Source organism: Pseudorasbora parva, chromosome 3 (assembly GCF_024679245.1).
Source record: "Pseudorasbora parva isolate DD20220531a chromosome 3, ASM2467924v1, whole genome shotgun sequence".
Lineage (NCBI taxonomy): Eukaryota > Metazoa > Chordata > Actinopteri > Cypriniformes > Gobionidae > Pseudorasbora > Pseudorasbora parva.
In genome coordinates, this window is record NC_090174.1 from 8,091,987 (window position 1) to 8,117,096 (window position 25,110).

Here is a 25,110-nt window from a genome sequence, read left to right on the forward strand (position 1 = left end):
CCGCGTCATACATGGATTCACAGCACGTGTTCAGTCTGGACCATTTTCAGTTCATGTCTTTGGAAGCTTAACTTTCACAATTTGAAAAGTTGAAACACTCACTCTGCTCCGCACCGTTTACATGAATGCTTGCAGCTGCGAGCCGAGTGCTGTGAGTGCGCTCTCCCACTCCCCATGGGCGTGTGGAAAACATGCGGAAATAGCTCATACTACTGGCTGTAGCCTTTAGCCTCTGGTCAAACAAATACTCCAATGATGCTAAAAAAGGATATATGCGTAATCTGAGTTTTTTTTTCTTTTCTTTCAGAAATAAATACATAAATATCTTATCTCAGGGGGATATGAGGAGGGGGAGCACAATCATGTGAATATACTTCCGGTTTTCTACTGATACAAAGCCATATGCTAATCGCTGAAGTAACCCTTTAAGTTCATTTCTGATGGAAAATAGGTAGGTTAAATATAGGTAAATATAAACTATACCTGTTTCTGTTATTTGGTACTGTGACTCGACATGCTTGATTTGTGTGCACTGCGAATTTAGACTCGACTCAAAACTTGATGGCAGGGACTTGAGATGTACATGTGTGAACCTTTGGTGTATGGGCCTGAGAGAGTCAGAGAAGCTGGGGACATTTTTGACTAAAGCAGTCTAATAACCTCAGGTGACCCCCAGGACCCAATGACAATTACAATATAATGTTTTGTGTTCTACCCAAAACTACCCACTTTCTCATTGGATGTTCTGCCAGGTGTCAACATTCCCAGAGTTCTCATGCTAAAGGCTTGTATTCCAGCAAGATGTTAATGTGGGTCTTACCTGCTGAGAAGAGGAACACTGCAACCATACGATAGTGCTTCCTGTGTGTGCCTTTACACAACGAGATCAGTGCGATCAGAAATGCCACTAATGTCACAGATGCCCCGGCTAATAACAATATCAGCGTCGCTATCTGCCAGTCTGAAAGAGAGGGACACAAGATCATGGGTCAGAGAGATAAAGAGCTAAAGAGATCCATTTGAAACATGAAAATTCACTCTTCCTTTCGCTTTCGGATCACAAATGGAGAAATAAAAAAAGTCTGTATAATGGCAGTGAACTGTGCCCAGCTTCAACTTTAAAAAAGGTTGGAAATGTATCACAGAATGATCCCTTGGGACTCGTGCAATATATTCCAAGTGTTTTGAGGGCAAACAATAGGGTTTTGTGAAAAACAAACCCGAAATGTAATTTATTATTAAACACATTTTTATTCCTTTCGATTTCTCAAAATAGTGCACTCATCAGCTTTTCCTGGACGGACTGGATTGATGCCTTACTGTTTCACTCTTTAACGAACATAATAAATGCTTGAAGAAAGTCGCTGTTCAGGGTTATTATATGGACATGCGTGAGTGGGACAATATGGGCAGGGCATTCAGAGTACAACAGGGTGAGTAAATTATGACTGAATTTTCATTTTGGGTAAACAATCTCTTTAAGCAAACACATAATTCTAAAGGGCTACTCACACCGAATGCAAATTTTCAAAGAAACAAGCCATTAAATGGAAACAAAGGACTCTCGGGTTGTGTGAACATTTGTTTGGTGATTAACCATTGAATCATGCTGTAAGTGAAAGACTGATGTATGATTTGTCACAAGCTTGATATGAATAGTTCTAAGATGATAATTTGTCGGCCATTTGCAACACTTTGTCTTGGAGTGAATGAGCTTAACACTAAGCAGAGGCAAACATTCTAAACATCTCCAACCCCACAGAGGCTATTAAGCAAACAGATGGGAGGAAATGTCATTATATTTACACTTGCCTCTATCAGCCAAATGGCAACGTTCCATCCTTTCCCCCCAAACACTCATTTAACACCCATGTGACACTGAAAATGTTCTTCACCTTTGGAGGTGTAGGACAAGCATCACACAACCAATTAAATGTGTTGACATAGCTGGACAAGGGCAATTTCACATTAAGGCAGTTTTTTTCCACTAAAACATTTGGTACTGATCCCATTTAAAGTCAAAGTTCAATTAAATGTAGTGAAACCTGTCTGCAAGAGTTAATATGGATCACTGCGAAACCATGATAATGCAATAAATACCTGACACTGCACATTTAATATTAATGCCAAGCTGCTATAATGTTACATTTTGCCATAGTACCAAGAACGGATTATGGCTGGATCAATGGGGCTGAGGACTGCCAGGGAACTCGAGAAAAGAGCCCTAAAGTGACAGCCAACGAAAAAGTACTGTGAAAGTAAACTAATGGATAGACAAATGGTGCAATGAATGTGTGCCAGTAACTGACAAAATGATAAATGTTATTCGTCCAAGGCACTTCCTCAGCATGAATGTGGTTTCTAAACGCATTTGTACAGAATGTTGTTAGCGATGCAATTAGATACATTTTTGTAATTGTGACCATATTTGTTATATATGCAAATGTATGTATTGGTTGGACGTTTTCTCACATTTAAGGCACTGCAGACCTACATGGATTTTAATTAACCACTTAATTTAAGAGGAGGGTTGGCGCCTCAGAACCTCATTTGGCTATCATGGGTTCACTAATAGAACAGAATGCAGAGGTCAAGTTTTTAACATGCCTTTTAAACTCACATGCCAAAGACTTGTTCATGTTTGCACAGACTAGCAATTAGAAAGCAATTAAAACGCATTGCAGACAGAATACAAGAATGAATCCGGAGTGCTATTTAATGTAGATTAGTGATATGGAAATAAAACAATAGCCTAAATTCTAAAGTCACTATTTGTTATCTCTACGTAATGCACTGGTCTGTCATAATCTCAGCGAATATAAAAATGTGCAATTAAATTGTATTGATATGAGCAATCAGTATTATTACTTATTAATTGGGGCAAATCTCAGCTGGAAAAAATGGCTGCTTATGTGATAGAAGCAAAGGCATTTTGTTTATTTTATTTTAATTTTTATCTGACTAGAGAAAAAAAGAAAAAGTATGTTGTCTTCCCTTTGGCCAAATACGTAGGAAAACTTAAACACCCATAATGCACTTGGAATGTCCAGTCTGCTCCTATTGAATAGGCAAGACCAGAATCAAATACCTTTATGGAGATTTCAACTGCTTAGCAAACTTTTGGTCATAATGCTGCATCAAAGAGAAAACTGGTTTCTAGTAAAGGATCCAGCATGTTGTAGGCAATGGCTAATGTCAACAAAAAATTGTTGTAAACGTGAAGAGAACACTGCAACTGAAAGTCTGAAATGAATGTGTTTAAATTTTACACTAGATGATTCGTTTGACCAAAAAGAGAGGAAAAACTGAAAGAAACTGCCATTTCATCAATATAAGACCTCATTTTCGGAACACAAATGAAGACATTTTTGTTGAAATTTGATGGCTCAGAAAGGCCTTCATTTGCCGCAAATGTCATTTCCTCTCTCAAGACCCATAAATGGCACTAAAGACAAAGCCAATCTCACTACAGTTACTCTACAATCATTTTATGAAGCGCAGAGAATAGCTTTTGTCAAGAAAAAAACCTAAATAACGACTTATATAGTGATGGGCCGATTTCAAAACACCGCTTCCTAAACCCTCGGAACTTAATAAATCAACGTATCGATTCATGATTCATATCGTGTGGATAATACCGTTAAAGTATTAGAGTATTAAAGTAATACCGTTAAAATCTTAACGATACCCATCCCTACACACGATAGGATAGCGCTACACCAACGAGAGCAACATGAAGGTGAAGCAGAGCTCGCTGACTGATTAAACATTCGCCGTATCCGGTCGGCTAAACTCCGAACACATCTTCCCTTTTTAAGAATGACTTCAGTGCCGCTCTTTGTTCTTTTCTCAGAGAAAAGCTTAACTCCAAGTCTTCCAGAGTCGCGGTCAGAGCTGATTCGAAAGACCGCCGCCGTTTGCCAGTTTCTATATTTACTAGAAGCACGCAAGCGCAACTCGGCCGTCGTCATTATGGCCCCGCCCGCCGACTCTATACAAGATGTGATTGGGCCGTCCAGATTCTGAGGAATACAGCTCAGATGGGTATTGAGAGTGCCTAGACGACACTTGCGGGCAAATTAAATTTGCTGCCGCTAGGGTGCGTCTAGATTTCTAGGCTACTTCACTATTTCTCTCTGAAATGATGATCGTGTTGGGTAAGTACTCTGTGTATCATTAAAATCTTTTTTTTTACAACACCGGCAAAGATTGTTTATTCCAGTGCGCATGCAGACAGGGTTGCCAAGTTTTTACAACAAAACGCGCCAACTACTAGCCCTAAACAATAGCTTTTTGGGGGGGTTCTCCGGGAAAAAATGTAGTTTGGGGGGTAAAATGTGTGTTATTTTGGTAAGGTTTCCTGCTAAAATTTGCATTCATGGGTCTATATATCACATAATAGTCGCTTCAACAAGCGGACATGGAAAACAACCCGCGGAAAAATAACGTGGACTTGGCAACACAGTGCAGTTGAGCTCTGTTGACATTTGACAATGCGTCGCTTCGTTGCTCTGATTGGTTGTAGGTCTATCCAATTGATGTCTTTTCTGGTTCAGTTGAAACACGCCCCAAAATCACAGCTCAATGGAGCAGTTTCAGACTCATATTCTGACTAGAATTGAGTATGACCATGTCAGTCTAGAAATATCCCTTTCATTAGGAAGAAGAGAAAAGGGGAAAAAAAAACAAAGCAAAACACTGTTGCTCTACTAGTCTCATTGGTGTGCTGAGGCAACACGTAACCCCATTTTATATATATATATATATATATATATATATATATATATATATATATATATATATATATATATATATATATATATATATAATGTTGATGAAAGAGTAGACAAAGTACAATACAATTTTCAGTGATAAACGTCCTCTTAGAATAACTGTTTTGTCAATAGCCCTCGGCTGATCCAACTGTCTGTGGGCAGGAATTCAAAAATGTGAAGTATAATCTGTAGTTTTCACGAAAACCCTGAGGCGGTAACATTTTGCATCATCCAGCGGATTTTTGCTGACAAGTAAACTATGTTAATTTATATTGTTAACAATATATACTACAGAAATTTTAACAATACAAAGAATTTAAACTTTTCTCTTTTTTTATTACTGAACAGAAAGCACAAACCAATACCCAATACCAATAAGAAAGCACACTGCTTTCTGCTGCAAGGCATTTGTTGTTCTGAGTGTGCTGGACAGTTACTGTAAGAATGCTGGATTTCTGATTCGCCATAATACCCTGGTGAAATGTTTTATCACACTAGGCATAAAGTGTATGCCACCCTTTTCCATAATTCCACTCTAATCCCACTTCTCTTGTCCCAAATAAGACAAAAAAGGCACTCAGAGTAAATTAGCCCTTAATTTGATCCTTTTACAATAATCTCTCAGGGGCTCAAGGAGTGTGTGTCTCACTCACTCACACGCACATACATACACTTTACCTCAAACACACACTCACTGATATCTCTAAGCACTTTATTCATTTGTGTCCTCCTGGGTGTTGTGTTATTAATGAGTTGTGCCAAAAAAGAGCAGTGAGCTCAATATAACCCATAACACAAGCACCATCAGTCACAACAGCCAATCATCAGAGAGAGTGTGTGAGACAGAAAAGACACAAGGGTTGTCCCAGGGTATCCATGTCATTGATTATGCATTGAGCCCTGTTCTCTAAAAACACCACGTAAAGTGGAAAAGAACCAGAGGGAGAGTCAGTAAAAAGAGTTTGAGATGCCTTGAGCTCCACCCAGCTCTTCTTACTTCTCATGTGGACAAGGAACAGATCAATCTTACAACAAACTTTACTTTGGTCTTTATATTAGCTCTTTATACGAAGCAGTTTATCATTTATATTAAGGACTGAATTGACTTAATTGTGATGAGAGTTTGATGCAGAATAGTGAGTAGTTTTGTGAACATCAATTAAGGAAATGGTTTCATTCAAAAATTATTTACACATGCACCGCAATATGATTTTATATGTTTTTCTTAAGTGGAATATGAAAACAGATATTTTGAAGAATGTTCATGCTGCACTTTTCTACACAACAAATTGCAATATTTTTAAAGACTTTTAAAGGTTTTAAATGTTACTCTCAAATCTCAAATGCACTCACACAAGATAAAAAGTCATATGGAATTGAAGTGGACAAAGGCAAGTAAATAAATGACAAAAATGGAGTGGAACTATTACTAAAAAACATTGCTATGTAGTTTGAAACTTTCAGAAACAGCTGAATTAATTATATCTGTTAAGGACTGATATACCAGCTGTCTAATTTGGAATATCATAATTTGATTATTATCAGCCTGTGTTAGTTTCCAGTGCACATTAGCTCAATCCACAGAGTCTGATCCAGAACTAAACCTCACTGTGACTAAACCTAATCTTGTTCGAAAAGACCCAGAGCAAGTCTTACCCCAATAAAATCCTCTACATTGTTAGAATATAACGCTGGATTACCACTCTCACTTAGCCCTGCATGAGCTAATATTAATTTAGTCAAATCACACAGTAAAGAATTAAAATCACATACAGTGGGATCTAAAAATCTGAGACTGAAAATCTGGGGTTTAAAAATAAAACATAAGTAAAATTAATTAAAAGGGGACCGCCTCTTTTTACAAAATGTAATATAAGTCTCAGGTGTTGCCAGAATGTGTCTGTGAAGTTTCAGCTTAAAATACCCCAGAGAGAATTTATTATGCCATTTTTTAGTAGAAGGAAAAACATGCTGTTTTAATGCAAGTATCTTTAAATGCAAATGAGCTGCTGCTCCCCATCCGCATTTCAGAAGAGGGTGGAGCCTGTACAGCTCATGCTCAGTTCATTCTGCCAAAAATTAAAACATCTGTTTGGTTTTGATTATCATCTCTATCATGGTCATGGTCACTCTCACATAACATTACAGTTCATCATCATCGTGAATGTTTATTATCTGCATGGGTTTTTTAAACTTCTGATATAAGTTTTTCTGAGCGCACACACCTGAAGCATGTGCACAGAAAGCTGGATGTCAGGCGGCACGTACCGTACGTATTAAACAAAGTTCTCTTTCACAAATTATTGTGCTTACACTATCAAATACATGGTTAAGTCAAAAACACAAAGTTCACATAAACAGTCAGTTATATCTGTGAATGTAAACAGCAGGGAAAGAAATTGCATGTGTATATTAGATCTGTGTAAAGCAGCATAAAATACTGTACCTACTGTTATTCAGTCAGGTCCACTTAAAGGAACTGTATGTAAGAAATGTATTTCAATTGATCATAAAAGTAATAAAAGCCCTAATATGTCACTAGACATTAAGAAATCATGTTAATTTCAAATACGTATATCACTGACAACAGTAGTCCGGCCAGGATATTGTCACTTAAAAGTTGTTGTTGCAGCCCTCAACTGATGTGGATGTTGACATGTTGTGTTTTGGCCTGAAGCTCCACCTATCGACCATCACGCTCTAGTTACCACAGCTGCAGCTACAAACGTTCCTGTTGGATCCTGCAAACTTGAGTCAGGGGAAGGGGGAGGGGGAGGGGGAGAGGGAGAGGGATACACCGCTCTACAGTAATTTGAAAGCGATTGCAGTATCAGTTTTGGCCACAATCGTACATTCCTTTAAGTCAAAACCACCATAGACAAACTATTAGTCAACTTTTTATTGGCATATTTTGCTACATTTACATTTGGCGAAGTGGATTTACATTTGGCTCTGTTCTAAATTCCCCATCTTTTTCATGAGCTCCATGAAAAGCTAAGCTTAGCGAAGCTAAGGAACAGCAGCAGCACTTGGGGACAACCTCCCATGTTTTTAAACAGAGAGGTCAGCGTAAATCCCATATTGAGAACAGAGCATGCATCAATGACAACAGAATGACATTAATTAAGTTAAACTCAGTTTAAGGAGGAGCTGGGGTGGAGGTGGGTTGCAAAGCAGTGTGCAGTGGAACCAGCCAAGCAGGCAGACTTAACTAAAGCTGCGCTTAAGTAAGGCGCCCTGTTTGAGAGTTGCCAATTGGGTGCATAAAGAAATCGGATCAGCTGATATGGGCAGAGTTGGAATTTTTCCAATCAGCTGATAGAGGAGCTTGACATACATGGCCTGCCTGAACTAATACAGAATGCATGATTTAATATGAATCAAACAACAAATTAAAAACAGAGCAATTTACTGCTCTACACTTTAAAAAATAAAAACGGAAAATGTACTACCAGTACATTATCCAGTAATTTTACGAAAATTTCCGTTAACCCTTAAAACACAAACTAATGCAATGTGTAATTCAAAATACAGGTAAAACAAAACTTCCTTCATATTTAAACAGTATATTGTGCCCTATTTTTACAGACTTTTTTTTTAAAGTGTAGCAAAAATATAAACATGTCAGACTGTGTACAGCTCACTCAGTGCGAGATCTATGGTAATAGGGCGGAGTCCGCCAGCAGTCGTGGGCGGGGCTTATACAATTTGACAGAATCTCCAAACGGCTTATTCTCTGACACTGCTTATCATTTATGGGGATTATTTATGGAGATTAAAAAAGAGGAGTGGGTGGATTTTTATCATTATAGGGTAGCTGTGTACACACACTACCAAAACATTTATTTTCAAACACCATGTAAAAGTAAACTCTGCATAATAGGTTACCATTAAACAAATTGTTTAACAAAGGTAATTTATTACGTAAAGCAATACGATTCTGCACTACTTTCATCACTCATCAGATATAAGCAAATGTGTGACATTGAGCATGTAAACCTCTTTCTACAAAAGATCTGATTTCCTTGCTTTCCTTGACATACACAAGGGCCCTGTTTACCCCTGGTATTAACATCTCGGGTGATACAATCACTAGTGGTCAAGGAGAGTCAGGTTAACACCTGGTCATAACATCATGTGCCTCAAATGGATCCCCTGTGAGCAGGTATAAAGGGGAAGTCTCTGATTTCACTCACATTGATTTTGTACCTTTTCCTACACCTTGAATGTCAGTGTGCAAATCTTAAAATAAATAAAAATATTTTCAATAACTATATGTGACCAGTCACGGAAAGTAGGGACACAAGTCGGTTCTGGGGCATTTTGAGTTATTCACAGATTCTGAAAGTGTATTCTCAAAGCTTTCCAACGATGTGTAACACATGGAAAACTGATAACATTTAGAGAAGTTATGTCCATCTGAATGTAGGCCTTTAGAAAAGTGTAAACGAGAGAAAACAGCCTCTAAAGTTTTGCAGTTCTCACCTGTTCTCACCTGCAGGGAGTGAAAATAGGGCTCATTTCCATCTCATTTAGAAAAGCCATACCCCCTGTAAAGCTGCATGGTTGCTAGTAACGACAGACGCAATGGGAAAAATCAGACCGCATACTATTCATCATAAAGGATAGCAAATGCTAACATTATCTAAAAGGCCATTATAGTAATGGTTTTTTTTGGCAAGTGATATGATGCTAACGATTACAATTAAAACGACAGTTAAGAACAATAGGTAGGTATGGGAAGGTCTAAACATGAGATAACGTGTGTGTGTGTGTGTTCTTAGAATGAACACAAAACGACAAACTTTGGTGTTTCTGGAACACTCCATAAGAAACAGAAAAGTATTCTTGCAAATCTTGTTGCCTCCAATGAAATAAGTCGTTCAGGCACACTTTCTGTTTGCCGCTAGTGGATGTACTGTGCATCTGTTCGAAGGGGATAAAGACAGAGAAATAGGTAAAGTTCTTAACCGTGGCTGTAGTGTAGAGGTAAGCACATGTCATTAAGTTTTGGCGCATATCGATCAGTGGTTTGAATCCGCCTTTTGCCACACACTCTAACACAGGGAGCAGCAGACACCAGTGATAAGCCTAGGCTCGTTTGGCGTACAGCTGGGCACTAGAGGTTGCTCTCGACGGTGGGAGGAGTCTTCTGACTCCATTGGGAAGTTACCGCCCACCTCAACCAGGGCAGCCCTGGGCAATAAGGTACTACCGTGCCACAACTTGCTTGCTTCATCAGGTGCGTGAAGCAAAATAGACAGGCTTGTTGTAAAATTGAGCACCAGGCAAACACCGAAAGAAAAAGAAAGAAAAAAACGCCAGCCCTGCAGCTGGCAACCTGGAACGTCAGAACAATGTGTCCTGGCCTTTCTGATGACCTCCAGCAAGTAGATGATGCCAGAAAAACCGCCATTATCGACCACGAGCTAGCCAAGCGGATGCGAGGATTGTCAAGCTCTACAAGAACAAGGGTCACCCAGCAGCAACTGTAACAACTATCGTGGGAGCTCTCTCCTCAGCATCGTGGGAAAGGTATTCGTCAGGGTTGTCCTCCACCGCCTGCAGGTACTTGCTGACCGCGTGTATCCCGAGACACATGGTGGGTTCTGGGCCAAGCGATCAACCATCGACATAGTGTTCTCCCTCAGGCAGCTGCAGGAAAAATGCAGCGAACAGCGAAGTCCCTTGTACCTAGCCTTCATCGACCTGACCAAGGCGTTTGACTTGGTCAGACAGTCTGTTCTCTTCGCCCTCCTCCATAAGATTAGATGTCCCCCCAATCTTCTGAAGATTGTTGAGTCATTCCACGAGAACATGTCTGGCACTGTTCAGTACGACGGAGCATCTTCTGACCCCTTCCCAATCAAGAGCGGTGTGAAACAGGGGTGTGTCCTGGCCCCAACACTTTTTGGCCTATTCTTCTCTCTGCTCCTGCGCTACACTTTCAGCAAGTCCAAAAATGGCATCTTCCTTCACACACAGAGCGACGGGAACCTATTCAACCTTGCCCGACTCAGAGCGAAGACCAAGATGTGCAATGTCCTCATCCAGAAGATGCTCTTTGCCGATAAGGCCGCCCTCACTGCTCACACGGAAGCCGCCCCTTCAGCGACTCATCACCCTCTTTGCGGGGGTATGCACAGAATTTGGCCTCACCATCAGCCTCAAGAAGACCAACATCATGGGTCAGGATGTCAGCACCACTCCCATAATTACCATCGGCGATCACACCCTGGAGGTGGTGGACAAGTTGTCATACCTCGGCTCTACAATCTCCAGCAACATTTCCCTGAATGCTGAGCTTAATGTGAGGATAGGAAAAGCAGCAACCGCCTTGGCCTGCCTAGGGAAGCCTGTGTGGGACAACCACATGCTGACCCTCAACACAATGATGAAGGTGTACCAAGCATGTGTGCTGGGCACACTTCTGTACGGCAGTGAGGCTTGGACCCTATACACGCACCAAGAACGAAGACTGAATGTTTTCCACATGCGCAACCTCAGACGACTTCTCGGCATCACCTGGCAGAGATTTGCGTCTCCAACGCAGATGTTTTGGCCCAGGCAGACATGTTAAGCCCTAATATTTGCCACCCTTTCCCAGAGGCGCCTGAGCTGGCTGGGACACAAATGCAGGATGGACGATGGCCGCATCCCAAAGGACATCCTCTATGTCAAGCTCGCCACCGGTACACGGTCAACCGGTCGACCCTCCCTGCACTACAAGGATGTCTGTGAGAGGGATCTGAAGTCATGCAACATCAACCCAGCAGATCTCAAAACAGCAACTTCTGACCGCTCTAGCTGGCGTGCAAATGTCATAACCGGCATCAAGCAGGCTGAGGAGCAGAAAGAGATCCAGCGCAAGGAAAGGAAGAGCCGCAAACAGCAGAGAACCCAGCCTACCACTGCTTCCCCCATAGTACCCACTAGTGTTGGGCGATATGCCTAATTTTCCAATCGTCATATCGTCAGCCTGTGAGATCGCCGATATGCGATCTTATCGCGTCGGGGCGGAGCATTCAGTGGCTTAACTTTGTTTTAAAAAGTGGGTGGGACAGTCTCACGAAAATGCGTATAGTACGAGTGTGCAATCTCGTGGAATGTATACGTCAAAATGAGCTTTGGCTTACAAATGGTAGGCTACGCAGTTTTTTGTGTGCATATGATACACACTTTATGGCGTATTATAAGGGGATGCATCTAAACACAATATAGCGTTAGTGTCCAGATTTTTCACGTGAATAAAGGCATAGATTTGCACACTTTAAATCCTCGTGTTTTTTCTCATTAAAACCGAATATCATCAGTGATTGTACATGAAGAGCAGGGACAGTTTTTGTGCATTTTGTTTAGTGATTTTACCAGAACGAATAAAAAAGTTAGATTAAAGTGCTCTGCACATGCACGAGCCACGAGAGAAATCTGCAGCACTGAAAACAGCGGCAACGAGCGCCAGATCGCCTCTTATTTAACAATCGAAATGATGCTCTTCTAGTTAACCAGATGTGTTGTGTTTGTAGGCCTATTATTTAGGTTCATCCGTGAAGCAATCCGTGTGCAACTGGTCGGCTGTTGCATACCACAAACACAGCATTTATTCATTATTTTTTATTTAAAATCCAAAAGTTTTTACTGAACATGGCTCGTCACTAGCCTACAGCATTTTATTCAATTAATTTATTCATATTTAGATTTAGCTCACACAAGTGGCAAAACATTTAAACATAGGTTATAGCCTAAATCACAAACATTTTAAATTAGAAACTTACAATAGGCTATTCAAAAACAGCCGACTCTCGTCTTTTCTTTCGTTTTTAAACCTTTTAAAGGAAATCCTGCAGTCTCGTTTCCTTGCTTAACTTGAGAAAAAAAGCCATGTGTTGACTTTGAAACAAGAGTAGGCCTATATTTTCAATTATACAATTTAAATAATAGCCTCCGTCAATAGCCTACCTGTTTATTTTAATGCGAACAATGTTCTGTCGTTTTAATGCAGCAACGCAGCGCAGCAAAAAATAGCCTCGGTACGAAAACGATCCGTGCACTGCTGCAGACGCACCGCTCCTGGAACGGACTGACGGACAGCATCCGCGTGCAGTATGAAAGCTGTCATCCGTTAACATGGGTACGGAAAAAAATACGCGCCGCACACACACTGCAGACGGAGTATGTGTGAAACGGGCTCCATCGGAACGCGTGTTCAGTGCAGCGGGCAACATACTCCCCACCGCAACCTTCTCAAACCCGAGAGAGTAAACCAGCTGGTTTTCTTTATACAAAACATTTTTGGGAATAGATACCTGAATTGCATAACAATAATTGTTGTCTTAATTGTTTGTGGCCTTGTGTTTGTTTTAGCAATAAGTTCATTCGAGTAGCCTATACATTTGAGGTGATTTAATTGTTTTGCCGTTTTATTTGAGTTCTTTCATTGTGTTTTTTATTTATTAAAGCCTATTTCGTTATTTATTATTTTTAGGCTACCGTCAACCTGGTGTCACAGCCTGTCTATTTTAATAAACTATTTATTTCTGTAGCCCATACAGCGGGCAAGGGCTAAAACACATTATTAGAAAATACATTGTCTGCTGACATTTAAGTATTTCACTGCACTTTAACAAGAAATCTTAGATTAACGGCCAGTGCAATATTTTTTTGCTCATTTGTTCGTTGTTCCGTCGTTAAGTCGTTTGAAATAAAGCTGCTTTTACTTTTTGACTGATTGCTCTGTTCAAATGTATAGGCTATAGCCTATAATTATAATATAGCAAATTGTTATTGTATTATTATAATATAAAATAAATGTACATTTATGAAAAAAAATGCTTTAGCCTGATGATGATGATGATGATGATGCCGTTTTCGCCGTGGCTTATGTGAATTTGTGAATATAGGGCTAGGTTGATCACCTTGCAATTAAATTCTGAAACTATGTAGTTTTTTCGTCTTTAAAAAAACATTTTTTTTCACTGAAGAGTAACTCATTTTTACATTTTAAAAGCGTGTGGTGTTGCACTCGCAGTATATATGCGGCACGTAGCCTGTGAGTGCAACACCACACGCTTTGATGTTGATGTGAATAGTAAGGCTAAGCAGAATAAGTACAATTAATGTAATGATGATGATAATAATAATAATAACTATGATCATAATATTTTCATTTAATAATAATTTTTATTTATTTATTATATTCATGGGGAACGAGCCAAATATCGCCTTGAAATCGCCAACAGCTTCAGCTTTCGGCGATCTCTCTGCCTATCGTCGATACACGATACTATCGTCTATCGGCACAACCCTAGTACCCACCACGGACTACACTTGCAGCAAGTGCGGCAGGAGCTGCAGACACCATTGTCTCTAGAGACAGAAGAATGCCAACAACAGTCTACAATTGAGACTAGAAGCATTTGTAGTTGTCTCAGTCTCACTGCCATCTGCCCTATTTCAATTCAAGGTTTTTCCAGAGCATTTTGTTTTGTCAAGTTCACTCTTTCAAATAGGGCTGGGCGATAAAACGATAACGATAATTATTTTAATTTTCACGATATAATTTTATAATTACCTTGATAAAACGTTAAGAACAGTTCAATAAATTCTCGATATAATGCTTACGCGCTATGCGTAATTCTGCGCATGCGTATTGCAGACCGGGCTTCTGGGTGCTGCACGCGCTGTTGTTTACAGTCTGTGGCTGACAGGCTTGGAGGATCGGAGTGAAGTGGAGCAATAAAAATGAGCAATAGTGAAGAAAATGCAGCCCTCACGACCAGCTCGGAGGACACAGATATCGTTGACAAGTTGGTTGCTCGGCTTCAGTGGTTCGGAGATATTTTGGCGATCCCATCCAACATTAAACAGAGCGACGTGCGTGGGCTGCTTATCATAGGTTCACCACGCGGAATTTATTATCGTACTTCTTCGAAGTACTTCCATATAACATTAAGCCCAACACAGCGGTAAATCTATAAACTACATTCACGCACAGCAGGCTTATTACCTTGTTAGTTGTAGTGGGTGACTTGCAAATTAACGCTACCAAACTATAATCACTAAAACATCGTACTTGTACATCCCTATCATAATTGTTTGTCTTTGGTGATGTATTAATGACTCAGCATCGCATGTATCAAAAGAGAAATAATTTAATCCGATGTTTAAAATTAATAAAATAGACTAGACAAAGATCTGGAGATCTGCAAATACTGAACTTAGCTCTCTCTCCCTCATCTCCCGACCGGCCCACTGTCGGTGAGATGTGTGTGTGTGTGTGTGTGTGTGTGTGTGTGTGTGTGTGTGTGTGTGTGTGTGTGTGTGTGTGTGTGTGTGTGTGTGTGTGTGTGTGTGTGAGTGAGTGAGTGAGTGAGTGAGTGAGTGAGTGAGTGAGTGAGTGAGTGAGAGAGTGAGAGAGTGAGTGAGAGAGAGAGAGAGAGAGAGAGATGCACAGTGGACCAATCCACTGTGAGGCAAGAGAGGGGGGACTAAAAATGTTTCTTAACTTAAAACACTTTCTTTTCTTTTTTCTTTTTTGCCTGTTTGCATTTTTAGTGTTTTACTACTTACACAATTATGTAATAATATTATTGATATAGCCTACAGTGTAGAGTAAAAAAATGCTTACCACAATTATTATTTTAATAAATAAATCTACCTAAGTTTTAATAAGTTGCTCACCTGTTGGGAAGTGTTTGTCATGTTTTGACAATAAAGGATAGTTTAAAACCACAGTTAACCGTCTGTTTTCTACATCTTTCACTCAGGAGCAAAAATATGCCTTTACATTTTAGAGAAATAAAAATTTTACATTTATCGTGATATTTATTGATATCGACTGATATGGAAAATTATATCGTGATAATTTTTTTGGACCATATCGCCCAGCCCTTCTTTCAAATAATCAGATATGATGTATGCGTATTTGGAGCGCTGTCCATGTAGAGGGCTCAGAGCTCTGTATTTGGCCTGAACCCAAAGTACTTCCCCGTATCTCTGGTTAGGAAAGTAAGCAGGCAGTGGAACCATGAGGAAGACGGGGGTGGCAGAGGGAAGCTGAAACATTGGTGAGAAACATTGGTGAGTTAACTGGGTATTTATATAATCCTCCACTTTGCAGATTGTGGGACCTGTTGATTACTGATTGCTGACAGCTGGAAGGCATGGCATGATGATTGGATAGATCATTTGAATGCGATCCTTCCGAAAAATGTTAATAAACATTTTGTGAATGTTCCCATGGGTTTGAGTGGTAGGGGTCACTACACTAATTTAAAAGAGACTAGTATACTGACCAACATGAATTAATCACAAAGAAGACAAAGTAAGAAACAAGTGGGTCCTTGAATTAAGCCAAATTCAGTTGAAAAAATAGCCACATCAAAGGCTATTTTGACATTGTTTAAGCAAATTTGTATTCACTATTCTGGTGTGTGGTTAGATTTTACAAACCAACCATTTCTAATATCAAGTTTCACTCAGAAATACGACATTGCAAAACTAAAATGGGTTGCAAACTGGTTTGAAGCTAAAGACAATCCTTACAAAATGCATCAACTACGTGTGTGTGTCTTTCTTGAAAGAAATCCTCTTATCTCTGTCCCACAATACACACAACCCCATCCAGTCTAAATTTAAGAGTGTATCCTCAAGCTTCCCCTTAGGACAGATCTGTACAGAGAGATAGGCTAATGATAAAAGATGGCGAAGACACATAGAAATATGAACTATAAAGCAATATAGCCATAATCCCACAGAAAGCAACTCTAGGGTTCTCTTTCACACCCTTCATTCCCTGTAAGGAGCCTGCTGTAGGCTCATTATCATCAGAAGCTGCTCTGGGACTCTTCAGAGATTGCCATCTTTCTCAGCAGTGTATGCCAGAAGGACAACAAGAGAGATAGACAGAGAGAACATAAGAGAGAGAACGCACCAAAAAAACTGTTTCAAGACAAGCCATGGACCAAACTGCAGCACAGCACCAAGCAAGAAGAAAACCAGTATCTTAAAGTTTCTATCTTTTCCTATACTGCTTGCATGCATTCTCAACACTGATGTGGTATGGACTGGCCACTGGAATGTACCGTTTCAATTTAAGGTCTGGTTCCCTGAAAATGATCACTTGATGTGATGTCAATATGTCTGAAAGAAGAAAAGCTCACTCAAAATTTTAAATTCTACTCATCCAAACCTGTGTGGTATTATTCTTCAATGACCATTAAGAAATTCTGAAGCAAATTACAATTACAATAAATAGGGAATATTACAACTTTTAGGATGCAGCAGTACCATAAAAGTGGTCTATGACTCATGCATTATATTTCTGCAATGTCTCCTGAAGACATACAATAGCTTTGTGTGAGCAACAGATTTTAATTAACATTGTTATCCAACCGATTATAACAGTGAGCCACACTATTAAGTTGAGGAACTGGATCCAGATTAGTCTGATTTCTGAATGAATTATTCAGTCAGGTTTTATGACTAGTTGATTTAATGGAATGGACTCAAACTGAATCATACACTACATTTCTCATTAACTGGCTAAGGAGAATGTAAAGGTATTCAGTAAATAATGACCTGGTCTTGGAAAGACGTTAAAAATACCACAAATGCATGTGTAAATGCATGGACAGCAACTGACGAGAGGCTGTGGTCTTTACCATCATTGTTGGTGCACGGCCTCCCACGATGGAGACTCGGGTTCGACTCCTGCTTGGAGCAGGTTGAGTTTGACTGGTTAAATTTGGTGCCGTGACCCGGATGGGAGTGATGTTTAAGGCCCTGATTTTTCATTATTTGCTTTCAAGTTCGAAATAAGTGAGCAGTAATATACTGTTAGCGTCCATCCAATGCCGCCCACTCTGCTGAGAGCAAAGCTTAGATGAATATGTAAATATGTGCTGTGTGCTTTCCTCAGTTACAAAATAAGAAAACACCATGCATTTTAAAAAAAGTATAAGAAAAGCATCTGATCAATGTGAATATGTTTGCACAAGCTCTGGAATTCAGCACTTAAGTAAAGCTATGTCACATTCATTTATATAGCAAGCCTGCAAAAAATGCATGCCAATAAACGCTGCAGTCACAGGACTTCACCAAATCAACAATGTCACCAAAGTGTGCTTTTGATGGGGCGGTCCCTACGATAAAAGTTCCCGGTCGTGCTTTGAAAGCAAGCGGTGAGTAAAACGGCTTCAAATGTCTGTGTGTAGTTGGATATCGTTGCGTAAGTAAACATCAGCAAACAACACGATCGTGTATAATCAATTTATCAATGGAGCATGCGATGTATGGTGTGTGTTTAAATATTTGTTCAGCTGACCACTATAGGTGTCTGTTTATTGTAAAAACCACCCCAAACATTAGGGGTCCGTTTACACAGCACACTTCTTCATTCAAATGCGCTACTATTCCATTGTTTTTTCTATGTACACACTAGTTTGACGTGCAAAACCGTTTCGCTTGCTACTGCCGTTTAGTTGCATACAATAGTCCATAAACCAAACAATGTCCTCATAAACCATGAGTAAACACACAGAAATGTTGACAATATGCTAAATACGGTAACAATACCTCAGAGACGTCCTGCTGTTGCTGCCGTTCCTGTTCAATTTCAGCCTCCGGATCTGATTCTGGATCATATATTCATGGTTGAATCTGATTGATAGCCATGGTTTATTTAGGGTAACACTTTCTTTTCCACGCTTGAGGATGGCACAGCTTTCAGACGCTCTCATGCAATAGCGGCACGCGCTCGTCATTCTTTAGCTCCACCCACACGATACGCCTCCATCCGCTCTGTTTTTTTCGGAAGGACTCGGTACAGCCGATCTTTCTTTTATAAATATAATAAAACTAAAGACTTTTCGGAGATATGAAGAATGCAATACTACTCTATAGGTACTCAAGACTGACATGAGATTGACTGAAACTGAGTGTTTCAATGAGTGTACTAATCTTTCCAGGGAACAGACATGATTAAGTGCCAAAAGAAATAATAACTTGGATTCGGAACAGACAGCATAGCCTGAAGACCCAGCTAAGCAATTAATGAATAATTTCTTTCTTTTTGTTTGGCCTTAGCTTCATTAGCTTATACTTTATTTTTTATTCCAAATGTGATGTACATTTACATAAGTACTGGATGTGTTGGGGAATTTTATTTATATTCTGCTGACATGAACAAAATGATTTTTTCAAAAAAAAATCATTTTGCAGAACGAGATTCAAATATCCGAATGCGTAAAATAATCCGAACTTCCCACTACTGTTACGAGTCGCTCGTCACTTATTCCGTAGTGGTATTCCGGTGTATCCAATTAAGTGCAGAGGCATTTTTTTTCCTGGTTCGGTTTAAACACGCCCCATAATTACAGCCCAACGGAGCATTATCAGACTCTGATACTTTCTACATGAAAGAAGGTGGAGCCTCCCTGCACTTACCCATTACATAAATCGCCACTGACCTATGGTAGTGCAAAGGTATTTACCAGTCGTAGCAAAAGTTTTTATAAAGTTCACTTTGGCAAGTTGTTTTGAACTCCTAAAATAAACTTTTTAAACCCAAATTAAAAAAAATTGGCCTGACATTAAAAAAAAAAAAAGACACCACATCAGTTCATTCTTTAATTTAGCTTGAAGTATATCAAGCCCTTTAGGGGCTTGAGGGAAACGGATGTAGCGGTATGTGTAAACTTCACTCCCCTGGCATCTAGAGGCATGCATCGGCTGGGGTCTTTAGTGTCCTTGTAGCATGCCTGCCTCCCATGCCGTACACCCAGTTCCAATCCCGCTCGGAGTGTGTCAAGTATGACCAGTTACACAGGTTTAGTTTTTGCCAAGTTTAGGCTTTCAACCAGGGCGAAGGGCTTCTTTACCAGGGTTATTCATCTATAATTCCCATCTGGGTTTTATGCATTAAGGATTGGTAGTGCTAGGTTAGGGGTTGGGATAGGGATATGGTACTTCTCAATTTTCATTGAGGAATGTTATTCCAGGATCAACAAAATATGTTGACCTATGTCTTACTTGGCAAAATCACACTAACCAAAAAGGTCATTGTTTTGAAACCATGAGAGGGGGAATAGCTTAAATGACCACAGAATGTCTGTTTTTCTTTTCTTCTTTTTTTCCTTGTACTCCAATGAATTAATGAATTATTGAACTTTACCACATCATTCTGTATGTGGTTACCAAAAAACGTCCCCCCCAAAAGGCATGAAAACAAAGACATTCCTGCCAGCTAGACAACAATGGTGAAGAACACGCCCACCCCGTCACAAAGCACACGGGATTCGACACGAAACCTCCCAGATGGTGAATAATTGCTCATCAACATGAAGATAAACTCGTGCAACAGAAGGGTGTAAAGGGATGGCTACACATCTGTCTTTTCCAGATGATTATAGTAGAAGGACTGGGGCTCATTTTGCGCCCAAGCAGAATAAAAAAGCAACTGAACTGCTGCCGCTAGGTGTTTAAAATAGAGAAATCGAGTAAACTAACAATGACCCATTGTTCGACCCAGTCATCTGTGACGTGCACCACGTAAATTCCGCACATTTCTCAAATACATTTATGACAGTATTGTATTTTCAGAAGTGGGACGCGTTTTTGTTTTGGACACATTTGGAGTCTGTGCGCTTTGATATTTTCTCAGCTATTTTACCATATGTAGACTATAAGTGTTCATGTGCAGACACGCAAAGCAAACCGTGGCTATAAAATGCAATGTGTGACGTCAATCGACGCTAATGCAGTAATCAATTAATAATTGTTGCTGTCGGAAGTTTTTGTTAATTTATTGTTTTGTTTGTTTGTCAACGGAAAAATCGTTTACAATGTTTACAGCTCGAACACCCACCGTATAGTTCTATTATATCTATAATAATTAGGCTGTACACAGCTATATTTATAACAGCATGCATTTCTTTCATGAAAAACATTGATAAGGGCACCGGGCTGCTTACCAGACTTGAGGGTGGAGATGCAGCTCCAGCCGATCTCGAGCTCCCTGCATGACTCCCATAGCGACAGCGCGTAACCGTCCGCCGTCACCCACGCGGGGCTCAGCAGCGCGACAATGTCCAGGCAAAGTGCGAGAAACACGCAGAGAAGAGCGATCAGTTTGAACGGCCGGAACACGTATACTTCATTCACGGACATTTTCTCATAGCAGACTGTCTCAGGGCTCGCTCGCGTTGGGATATGGAGCACTGAGAGGCGGTGTAGCGCTCGTACTTCAGCAGCGAAAGTTTGTCGGGTCTGTTAAGAGTTGAGCTCTGCGTGCCGATGTCACTTTCCCGAGCACTTGAAACGCTCTGCGCACAGAGCAACGCGCCAGGCGCCACCCAACGACCAGTCGAGAAAAACACCACGCGTAGCCTACTGGGGAGATGGATCTAATACATTTCTATATAGGCTATATATAACCCAAACGACCCTCAAACATTTAGTCATCAGTATAGTTTTTAATCATTATAGTTTTTGTCACGTGAAAAACCATGACCATGGTCTGACGTTACATGACAAAAACTATAGGCTACTAGTACTACTATAAAACTACTAGGCTATATATATATATATATATATATATATATATATATATATATATATATATATATATATATATATAGCCTATAGATAGATAGATAGATAGATAGATAGATAGATAGATAGATAGATAGATAGATAGATAGATGGATGGATGGATGGATGGATGGATGGATGGATGGATGGATGGATGGATGGATGGATGGATGGATGGATAGATAGATAGATGATAGATAGATAGATAGATAGATAGATAGATAGATAGATAGATAGATAGATAGATAGATAGATAGATAGATAGATAGATATTGTCCACTAATATTTAAGTAGACCTACAAATAATCATAAAACATTTTTTATTCTGATTTGCCAGTTTACCTGATGTCCAACTTTTGCTGAACTTTTTCTTAGAACATTTTTATAAATGTCAAGTTGAAGCTTGTTGCTGCCATGGAATAAAAATAGGTAATTTAATTTTTAATTTTAAAGTAAAGTTTAGTACATCTGGAAATTCTTATCTTGTTTTCTCAAAATGTGTGATATAAACTCAATTCTGAGAATTTTTTTTTTTTTTCATCAGAAAGCTCCATATAGAATTGGTCTTTATAACTCACAATTGTGAGTTTAGATTTTGCAATACTGAGATAATCAGTCAGAATTGTGAGATATAAATTAGGAACAAGCATCAGAATTTTGAGATAAAACATTTGTTTTTGTTTTGTTTGTTTTTTTGTGGCGGAAACACGGTTTTGTGTAGGTTTGTGTTTTAGTTATTTGGACTTTTATGTTGTATTCAGCCCTGTTCTGTTCCTGTTTCCTGTGGTACATTTTGTAGTCCCTTTGTAGTTTTGTTTTTGGTTAGTTTCTTGATTGTGTCTAGGAGTGTCTTGTTTCCTGTTCATTGCCAGGTCATTTCTATGCATGGCTGTCTTGTTGCTGATCTCAGTTCTGTTAGTGTTCTGTGGTTTCCAGATAGTTTATAGCTTTATCTTTGTTCTATTCTCTTCATTTTGATTCCTGCGCTCCCTCGTTTGAGTTCGACCATGTTACACAAGTTTAATATCATAATTTTATGTAATTCGTCATATACCATACCTCATTTACCATCCCTACATTACTTCACTGAAATGAAAATGAGTGAATTCGGACACTGAGTGCACAGCACTAGTTTGTATGCTATTTAATAATCACTTAAAACATGGCAAACTGGCAGCTCCAGTAGTAATGGAAAGACATTGGAAAATATAATGTATAAACTTTAATTAACCAATTTAATAATCAATTAAAAAGGAATTTACCTGTGATGTTACGTTGTTGCCAATGGAGTAGTGGTTTGGAAAATAGATGGACGATTCAGCCTGGGTTGAGTATAGGCCTACATCAGTTGTATATTCTTTGTTGTGGTGCATTATGTGATTAAATAAGTGCTCTCAATAATGTCCACTATGGTTTTGGACACCACTACAAATGGCTGTCCCATCAAATAGTGTCTTAAGGGTATAGGGGGCAATTTCAGACACAGAGTGTGTTCAGCTTGGCACTGCACAGACCGATCAGTGTTTGACATCAAAGTACAGCGAGAACAGATGGCTTCATTTTATCACAATTTCAGAATCATGCTGACTTTTGTAATGATTCCTGGGGAAAAAAAGAAAAAACTTAAATAAACTAGAATTAAATATTATATTAGATGCCTTTTTGATAGATGTGTCATAAAAATGGTATTCTTATCAATTCAATGTCAACTTGAAAAAGAAACTTTCCTCTTAGAATTGACTGAATACCTTTAAAACCTGTAATGCTGCTTGACAAAGCATTGCCAGAAAGTAACAAAAAAAAATGTTCAAAACGCTTTGAGTTTGAAGGTTATACAAGCTGACAGATAGAATGTAGGTAGGCAGTGGAATAAAAGCCTTATATAGCTTGATATTTAGAGTTTGATATCACAGACATTCTGTCAATCAAAATTAAGCTTTAAACTCACTGTAAGCCACGGATTCATGGGGCTTTTTATAAAATGGTTACTACACAAATAAACATGCAGCTAAATAATTTGCTTATATTTATATAATAATATCTCCACCAAGCAATAATTCTACCACCAATCATTTATTCAGCAATGTTTAGCAGAATGGTTGCCAAGCAACACATAACAGACCCAGAGGCACAGTAATAAAGCAATAAGCCCCAAGAAACAGTGGTTTACAGTGAATAACTGCTGAGGGGTGTTGTTAGGCACAACATGAAACACAAACCCCTTAGCTATTATAAATTTACTCTAAACCACAGCTTCAAGGGGTTTATTGCTTTTATAAAAGGTTCTTCCATAAAAACTGTTCCGGACTTGATAATAGCCTGTCATTTTCTCACTCAAACCACTGCCACCTGCTGCTGCTTCTGCTTTTAGAGGGAAAAGATGCCCATAACTGCTTATCTAGGATCTGTAATCCTTGTTTAGGTGAGTAATGTAGCCAATCACAGACATGTTTCTACAACGCATTGGGCCAATCACAGGTGTTGAATTTCTATGGTCGACTGGTAGTCGAATCGTGTTTAGTCGAACAACATTAGTCAGCAGGAGGGTAAAACTATTTTTATTTTCCTTTATACACTGCACACAGCAACAACTTTTAATAAAGCGACTAAAACTGCCTGCCAACTGACAGACAAACTGACAATGGCTTTCTTATTTAGGTTTAAATAAAAGGTAATGTGGTGGATAAACATTTGTAAAATGTTTTTTCATAACATTTCAAAGCCGCAATCGAAATACAGAACATCACACAAATATATAAAAGAACATTTTGATAAATAAACCTAAAAATGAACTTTAAGTGCGTTTACATGCACGTTCTTAAGCCGGTTGTGCCTAAAGGGGGGTCAGACACCGGGCGTGAAGCTCAGCGCCGCGCCTCAGATATCTCACACCGGACACGCACATTATATTAGCCTGGCTCTGCCCTCCTACGTACTTCTGCTCAATTTTCATTTTCCCTCAGTACTCCGTCTGGGACTGCGGTGCATTCTTAGGTTTTCTCAGAACAAATTTTTACCGGTCCAATCAGTAAACAGAGAGGCGTGGCTGAGAACGATGACGTTGATGTCGTGCGCTAGTTTGAGTTGTAGTTCAGTAATGGCGGCGGAGGAAGATGCGAACAAAACCATTCATTCTGTTGTGGCACCGCTGCCGAATATCCAGAAGTTGAAGCTGGAGCAATAACAATCTTTGCTGGGGTTTGTTGGTGGCCCTCCTCACCAACAGGGAGAATTCGGGAAAAGTTTGATTTTCCAGCTTGCTCCGTTAGTGTTGAAGGAGTTGGCTGAAGCCATTCGGATTCGTAATTGTTTCTCGTGGTTTCAGAAAGGTCGTGTGGTGATGTAATAGCTGTCTTCAAGAATATATCACTTCAAAATTCACTGTTTATAATCTTTTTGACCACTGCAGAGCACCGTACAATTGCTTTGCTGTTATTTGGATGCATTTTTTAGACTTGTATTTCTTTAAAATGCTGGCAAGTATTTACAAGAGCAATATGTTTCATCAAGCAAGTTAAAATAAAAGCACGTAAACATTTGAATTGGTCCGTTATTTATAGCAGCATTAGTTATCATACTAAGCATATTACATTATATTTACAGCATACAATCATGTTACAGATCACGTGATCAGCGCGTTCCCGATCACAAAACTGTCCCCTCCACCGTGGCGTGAATAAATCACACTCCGAAGGCACGAGTTTTATTTGTAGGTGGATTCAGCTTAAGCGTGTATCACAGCCTC

The 25,110-nt window shown here is 39.5% G+C and overlaps 1 protein-coding gene across 1 annotated transcript in view; it reads right to left on the reverse strand.

Annotated features, from left to right (window-relative positions):
• Positions 1-21,127, reverse strand: part of LOC137070512 (transmembrane protein 47-like) — a 40,012-nt gene extending 18,885 nt beyond the window's left edge. Inside the window, exons 1-2 of the mRNA XM_067437726.1 lie at positions 20,747-21,127; positions 821-961 (exon numbers count right to left, since the gene is read on the reverse strand). Of these exons, the coding sequence (XP_067293827.1) occupies positions 821-961; positions 20,747-20,942 (337 nt within the window). The 5' untranslated portion in view covers positions 20,943-21,127. The remainder of the gene's footprint in view (positions 1-820; positions 962-20,746) is intronic.
• Positions 21,128-25,110: the final 3,983 nt, after the last annotated feature.